Source organism: Prosopis cineraria, unplaced genomic scaffold (assembly GCF_029017545.1).
Source record: "Prosopis cineraria cultivar Desert tree isolate PC_DT_omini unplaced genomic scaffold, ASM2901754v1 PC3, whole genome shotgun sequence".
Lineage (NCBI taxonomy): Eukaryota > Viridiplantae > Streptophyta > Magnoliopsida > Fabales > Fabaceae > Prosopis > Prosopis cineraria.
The window spans coordinates 45008103-45016733 of NW_026555334.1; the positions used below are offsets into that span (position 1 = coordinate 45008103).

At 32.3% G+C, this 8631-nt stretch overlaps 1 protein-coding gene across 1 annotated transcript; it reads right to left on the bottom strand.

Annotated features, from left to right (window-relative positions):
• Positions 1-7403: 7403 nt before the first annotated feature.
• LOC129306287 (uncharacterized) lies at positions 7404-7929 on the bottom strand. Its single transcript, XM_054946789.1, has one exon. The coding sequence runs from the start codon at positions 7878-7880 to the stop codon at positions 7491-7493; it is 390 nt and encodes a 129-aa protein (XP_054802764.1). The 5' UTR covers positions 7881-7929; the 3' UTR covers positions 7404-7490.
• Between the last annotated feature and the right edge of the window lie 702 nt (positions 7930-8631).

Genomic DNA, 8631 nt, shown 5'->3' on the forward strand with positions numbered 1-8631 from the left:
GTTTAAACTGTTCGAAAATCAGTCAACTATTCGTTAACTATTCAAAACTCGGAGCCTAGGAACAATTTGTTGTATTGTATTTATAAAAAATCAGTCAAATAGTCAACCATTCGTAAATTATTCAAAACGCAGAGCCTCAGAATTCAAAGCTGTTTGCCTGGGGAACAATTTGTTGTATTGTAATTATTAAAAATGCTAAAGTTAATAATATAAAACCAAAAAAGTTCAACGAACCATCAAAGTTTTATTGTGAAAAGGACCCTTTTTTTTCATCATCTAAGTATACAACCATTTATAATGTGTAATTGAAAATCGCCTTTATTTTTTTTATTTTCACAGTAATTAAAATGTATGTGAAACTGTGAAATCAAAATAAAAATAATGTAGCCAAAAAATATATTAACATTTTTACTGGAGAAAATCGCACTATAGAATCTGTGTAGCAAATTTTTTTGCAAAAAAAATATCAAATGATTATAATTTTATAGTGCAAGATTGGAGAACTAAAATGACAAGAATATTTTTATTTTAAAAGAAATTCTGAAATAGTTGCTTGTTAAAATAGAATGGGAGCTTGTTTTTTATTCAAATTGTTTGGAATCCCATTCCCCTACTATGTAATTTACTTGAAATTTCGGGCGTAGCCCTCCTTTTCATTAAACAAAAAACAAAAAAAGCCACCTCACTAACTCACCTGCAATTTTCTACCAACACAAAAAAGGAACAATCGCAGACTTAGGATCCCCAAAGTATAAAAATTTATAATTAAGGTTCAATATAATTTAAAAACTCTTTGCAAGCTCAAGGTGAATTGACTCATTTACCCCTCGTATAAACAACTACTCTACATTCGACTTGCATCTCACATCTCCCTCCCCCCCTCCCTCCCTCCCTATCTCTCTCATTCTTGGTCCCACTTGAACCCCAATCATTACTGCCAGCGGTCCATCATCACTACTATACATCCTCTGCTTCTAAAATAGAGATAGTGACTGGTGAGGTGTGGTATGGGTGGGCATCTTCGTGGATTATATCGCACATCCCCTCCTCATTCTTGTTTGCCTTGCATGACCCATTTAGTTGATGTGTATATGAATGGTGGGAGAGACTTTAAGATTATTGTTTGTTATTACACAAGAAGAAGGGATTGAATTCTTTTAAAGTTTGGACAAAGTAATGCAAAATGGCAGTTGATTCTCAAAATAATTACAGCATCCATAATTAATTTTGGTATCTAATGATGTTATTTTTTTCTCTCGATTGATGAATGCCATTAGAATCACAACTCTCACTTTTATGAGACCTTTAACTTCTGCAATTTCTGATGTAGATATCACATCCTTACTATTCTTACATTAACTCTAAAAATCAATGTAGTCAAGAGACTAACTCCAAAATAATTACCAAGTTCATAAGAATTATAAAAATAGATCTCAAGTTTTCATAATTTAAATAACTCCAATATAAACATATTTAACAAAAAGCAGAGTAAGACAACTTTACGAAAGTGTGGGAATCCAAATTGTATTGTAATGTTCGTAAAGGAAGTTGAAAAACATCATTTTTAGCAAAACAATATGATGCGTCTACAGTGAGCGTGGCTCATTTTCCTCTATGTCATACATTGTGGCATAGGTACTATGCACCGCAGCACATTACATGAAATTTAACAGCATCTTTTCTGTCATAAGAAAGCTTTGGGGGCAAAATTCCAACACACCCAATTTCTCCTTTTGAGGACCGATTGAGATGATCTATGTATCTACAGAAAGCTTTTTCTTAACTTTATCTAATAGCATTGGTTTCATATTAAAATCTTTTTAATCAAAAGTTGGACATTCAAAATTAATCTCCTCCTCTTTACCATAAACACACAACCTGAGTGTCTAAAATTCAATTCAAGTGCCATAAGCCCATATCAACACTTAAACTATACTCAATGAATTATTATAGACTTGTGTAATAACCATAATCATCCAATAACACAAAAATCACATTTATAGCTCTCAACCCCTTAATCGTAAATATATGAGGAGATATAACATTTCATAAAACATGATCATCATTACTCAAATAGTAACTTCTAATTCGATTCAATGCATGTACTAAAGCTTTGGCCCTATAAGAAGCTTACTCAAAATTATACAATCATTTCAAGGCCTAAAAAATACAAATCGCATGCAAATCATGACAATGCAAGTAGGGATCAAAACATGAACCTAGTTGGCATTATCATCATATATTACACTTTAAAACATGACATGGGAGGATTTACAATAGGAAATAGATTCCTAAACTTTCGAAGCTTTTCCCATTTTAACGCTCAAGCTTAAGGCTGTAAAATATTGAAAGAGAGGGGGTGAGTTTAGCCACTTAATAACCAAGGTTTCGCTATTCTATGCAATTACATATTAATTGACATTTTTTAGAACAAACCAAATATGAGGCATACAATCACATATGTTATAATTTTCACAAATACCTCATGACATTTCATACAAATAATCATAATCTTATCTTTCCACAAATTAAGTCACAAGGCACATTACCACGATACTAACAACTATATAACAATGGCCCAATCAAATATACAATGCACATTGCCACAATAAAAACAACCATGTGATAATAGCTAACTAAAATATCATGACTTGTCACAAACTTAACAACCATGTGACATGTTGGATAATATGTATGATCAAACTAACCTTATATCCTCTTTATTTCTTCTAACTGAAACCATAAGCTATTAATCAAATAGGGCTCCGTCCGTATGAATAGACTACCCAAGCTCAGCAATTATGCTACATAAACTCACCAATTATGAGAAGTAACCTGGCCAAGGTCACTACCCTTACTCTTAGACTATGGCTTCTCCCACTCTCAAATTTTTGAGGTGTCGTGATCCCTAAGCTAGTCTCCTTGACAAACAAGTGGAGATAGCTAGATTCGATTTCCTCGATAACTAATGAGATAGTCCCTCAACAAACAGTGGGATAGTGGCTACTTCCTGATTTCAACAGTAGGCAGCGATGCCAACTTTCTATTCCAATGATAAGCAACCAAATACCATATGGATTTTATCTCTACTCCTTTCTCTAGATGAACTCTTGCTAATACGATTCTACAATCACTCATGCTCACTTATTCATATGCTTACAATCATAATAGCAAACTTATTTATTGATAAACATCAAGATATAACATGTAAACATGGTATACAAATCTACACCATTTATCAGCATAATTAACACATATTTTCACATATGAACGTTCCTTCATACTCACATTACCACCACACATTTTCTTATACTTGTATCATAATAATTATTGACATAGCAAAACATGTGATTTTGTTTCATTTTTCATCATATCCTAATTTATAAAATCATCATAGCCTCAATTCTATTATATAAAACATGTTACATAGGAATTTAAATCAATTAACCCATAATTACACAAGGTAGATTTCACTTGGTTACCTTAAATATTTGAGTGGTTAAAGATTTATTCCTTAACAATTGCTTCTAAAACTTGACCTTAAGCCCGATTTGGTACGAAGGATGATTAATCTATAATTAATCAAGTCCATAATTATCAATGTCACTATTTACAATCTCTTACTTCCTATCTCAATACTTAACTATTACATAATATCAACCTTTTGAGTTTTCTCCCAACAATAGGTACATTAACTTTCATTAACTATAATTTACTCATATAGGCATAAGAAATATTGATTACAATATTTAACAACCTAAAATCATTAGTCTAATATTTAGAGTTCACCTTAAAATTCAAGACCCAATTACCCAACTTTATAAAAATTTCAAAACTAAGAATGGAACCTTGAACAACTCCCTTTTAGCTCCAACTATAATCAATAAATCAACTAAATACCATTAATGGAGTCCAACCTCCCTCTCAACCAAAATAATTGGCATTTTTGTCCATAATGAGAAATTCAAGCTCAATGATGCTCAAATACATTAATACTAAGTTTAGACAAGTCAAATGACTCTTATTAACTTCATTTAAGTCAATGTATTCGAACCTATATCCTCTAAGGATTAAAAATTATTTTCTCAACATAAACCTTAACTCAAAAATATGTAAAAATGGAAAAGAAATGGAGAGCAAGGCTTAGGAAACTTACCCTAAATGATTGCAAGCTCCAAAATGTTTTCAAGTCTTCATAAAACCAAGCCCTAATAGAGCCCTAGGGTGTTCTCCATCACTTTCTCTCCATATCCCTTTGTTTTCAGTCTAATTTCATAACTTATTATCATTAAATTTTGTCCTTGTGTCATGATGCATATTCCCACGCACCACGACATGTGACACAGAGAGGGTTTCTTCATGTTTTTGTGACTCGTGAGTTATGGCATCCCATTGATGCATTGCAACATGTGGTATAGTGTCACTTTCCCTTATTTTCTCCCAGTTTGAGGTTCAAGCAACCAGACCTCACTCCGAACTTGTATTTAGGGCTAAAAACACAACTCAAAACACTCATTAGTTATCTCTGTCAACACACATTACTAATTCTCACTCAATCATCCTTAATTAATCTGATTAACAGGAGATTAGACTTTCAGGATGCTACACCTCCATTTCTAATTTAGATTTTTCTCCAACATATATACATGTTCTTGTTAGGATGTTATTTAGAGAGTTCATATTATTATTTATAGAGTTTATGTTGTACGAATGTGTGCAATTAACTTGTGCAGATGTTCAAATGTACTATATAAATGAACATTTTGTTGTTAATATGTGGATCTTGTCATGTTATTTGCGAATGTTCCGCTGTAAATTCTACCAAAGTAACTTGTACATTCTAGTTCTACTAAATCACAAAGACAATGTATAAAGTATGGACCTTATATTGTTGATATATGAACATTTTAATGTTATTTATAGATGTTCTATTGTAAATTTCACCAGAATTTTACATGAAAATTTTACATGAGGTAGTAAAGTGCATATCAGATAGATCATCTGTTATATAAAGTGCAATGTAATGGTGTTAAAATCAGACACTTTGTTTTGGGAGATTTGGATTGAAATATTTATTGTAAAATCATGATTGTTTACTTGTTTATATTGAATTTTTACATGTGAATTGAGGAATTCAAGACTTATCCAATATGATAAAAATGTTGTATCTATAAACTAGATTATGTGATGCGGAAAAGCAAACATTGACTTGTTTATATTAAATATTCAATTGTGTAATATAGAGCGCAGATTATGTGGCAATAATTTAATAATGCAATATAGACAATTTATGGGCATTTACATATGAAAGTTCTCAATCTTCATAATATTAGGAGATCGATTTGAATATAGTTACTTACTTTTTGTATATATTAGACATGATAAGTGATGTAAAATTTTATATTAATACTTGTTTTAGTAGAAGGGCTAATACCAACATGAAATTATCTAGATATGATGTAAATGTTCTTACAATTTCAATGAAAGCATGTTGTGTTCAGGTATGCCATATAGATGGATATTGTGTTATTAATAAATAAATTTTTCATGTTAAATATAAACTTTTTGTTGAATAAACTTAAAAAACTTGTACAAATATTTAACTTAACACACAGACCATGTGAAATAAATGAACATTGTATTGTTAATGAATGGATCTTGTCATGTTCTATATGGACTTTTGGTTGTAAATAAGCCTGTAAAACTCATACAAATGTTTATCTTAATCACACAAACCATGTGAAATAAATTGATATTATGTTGTTAATATATGGACAATGTCATGTAATATATGGACTTTTTATTGTGCATAAACTTAGGAAACTTGTTCTTTTTATTGCAAATAAATGAATTTACATCATAGCAAGTGTTATCCAAACATATACCACAATATCTACAATACATTCATTTAAAAAAAAATCAATTCCATATACAAAAAAAAAAACTAACTAACTTAAGATGGCATAGATACAATCTTAGAATAATGCTTATTAAATTCTAATGCTTCATCCTATCATTTTGGTTTTTCGTTGGTTCCTGCTATGAGTGTAAGGGCACTTTGCACTTTGATGTTATTAGGATGTTCTACTATCTAATACAAAATACCACACTTGATGTACCTGCACAAATTAGCAATGTAAAATTTCACAAATTTACAACTTAATGTTCTAATATTTATAATTACAGATTCATACATTTACAAGTTAAAGTCCACAATTTTTAACTATTTATTCAAAAATAAGGTTTAGTGACAGCAAGTAAAAGTGTTGATTTGTTCAACTACATATTTATAATTGTGCAACTTTAGGTTCATATATTAACAACTTATTGTCAATTGGTGGTTAAATTATTATCCAGAGTTAACAAGCCCATGTTGGACAAGTTTACAAATTTACAACATAAAGTTTTAATATTCACAAGTACGAGGATCATTGATTCACAAGTTAAAGTTTGAAATTTCTAACTTTATTTATTTAGAAATAAGATTAAGTAATAGTAAGTAAAAGTTCTGATTTGTACAACTACATGTTCATAATTGCTTAATTTTAAGTTCATATATTAACAAGTGATTGTTCATTGACAGTGAAATTCTTATTTAAAGTTGACAAGCTTAAGTTAGACAAGTTTATAAGTTTGCAACTTAAAGTTCTAATATTCACAAATACAGGTTCATTGATTTACCAGTTAAAGTTCATAATTTATAACTTCATTTATTCAAAAATAAAATTCAATGAAACTAAGTAAAGTTCACATAGTAACAATTAATTCTCTATTTTTTCCTAATTCCATATAAATATATAAAAATAGACATAAAGAATTGGCCAAACTTGAATTTCACTGTGATCCAAAATGACATATTTTTTTTGGAGGACAATTTTAAAGAGACACATGAAAACAATAACATAGGAATCGAGGAGTTTATTTTTTGAGAAAAAAAAAAAAAGAACACAAAAATCAACCAACAAATGCAATAAAATGAAGTAAAGCAGAAAGTCAATAAAACCTGAACAAAATGACAGTGGCCGAAAATCCAGGCCATTTAGAAGATGCCGAGCAAGGAGGATAGTAATTATTTCTATTAAAAATATAAGTAATTTTTAAAAAAAAATTCATATTAATAAATTTTTTATTTTTTAAAAAATTTATATTATTTTTTTATTCCTAATCCCATTATCAATGTGTAGATGAAAGATACATTTATATAAATATTTAAATTAATAAATAGAAGGGGGTAAAATGATTTTTTTTATTACATATGGTATGTTGATTATATTTTGAATTAAAATCAGTGAAAAAAATGTTTACATTTTGCACAGCAGCAAGTTAAAAAAACAAAACAGCTCGCGAATGAAAAAGGAATACGAACTAGTTTTGATGGAGCCAGAAATAAGAAAATGGCTGACTTGAAACACAGTAAAATGATATGTTGATTTCTTGTTTGTACTATTACAGAAAATGAAACAATGTGTGGCGCTCGGTGGGAGCATGATTCAGGTGGAAGGGCGGGGCGGAGGGAGCTGTGGGGTGGGGCGGTGTACCGGGGGGAGGAAGAGGGAGTTGTAGATGTGAAGGATCATGTTGCGGTCATACTCCTTGACGGAGGGGCGGCCGAAGCCCACGACGGCGTCGGCTCCGCTCATTCCCCTCACTCCCGAAGTTGCTAGTCCCATCATCATCCTCACGTACGCGTCTCTCAGCCACAGCACCATCTTCTTAGCCCTCCCGGAGATTCCGCCGATCCGGATCTTGGGCCCCACCCTGATCTTCATCCGCCAGAATCGCCTCCCACCCAGTTCCATCTTCCTCCTGCTCCGCCTCTCATTCAGTCGCCGGTACCTTCTTCTGCTCCAGTAGTCTCTCCATCCCGAAACTCCTTTCATGCCCTCTGTTACCAGAATGCTGAGAGTGGGTCAATTCAATGGCGTCGTATTTGTATCGCTTAAAATTACCAGGAGGGGGTGCATTGAATGAAGTGGAGGCGTGTAGGTGGGATTTCACTTTCTCGACGTGATGGTTGGCTGGCCGTTAGATAGATCCTCCTTTAATGTATGTTGACGATCGATGCAGCGTGTTTGTGGGGTTGTAATGATGATGATTAGTTAGGAGCAGTCTATACTACTATATTCTTAAAGCAGTCTATACTCGAAGCTCATAAATAAACGAGGGGTACATATTCATACATTAATTCTGGATGGAGATAATTGGATGGAAGTGTTGTGGCCCTCCATTACTCCCGGGTCTGTTGGTGGTTGTGCAGTAGGCAGAGTGGGAGATTCAGTCCGATGAATGGTGAAGCCGTGGATTTGGCTTTTCGCTGTGTATAATTGGACGGTTTTGCGATTGCATTGCTTCAAGTGTAGCCTTTGGCTGTATTTTCATTTTGGGTGGCTGGCGGGCATCAATTCCGTCCAATTACTAGTCAGCAGGCATGTCGCTCCCGCTGTTTATCAGACATGCTTATTCCCATTATCCAACCCTTTCTCCTGCCACCCATAATAATATTAATATTAATGTCCCTCTAGATATTCATTGAAGAATCAACCTGGCTTGATGCTTTGAAAATTAAATGTGTTAGCCGAGAGAATAATTTCCATTAATTGGAGCATTACATTTCAATTTCAAATAAATATG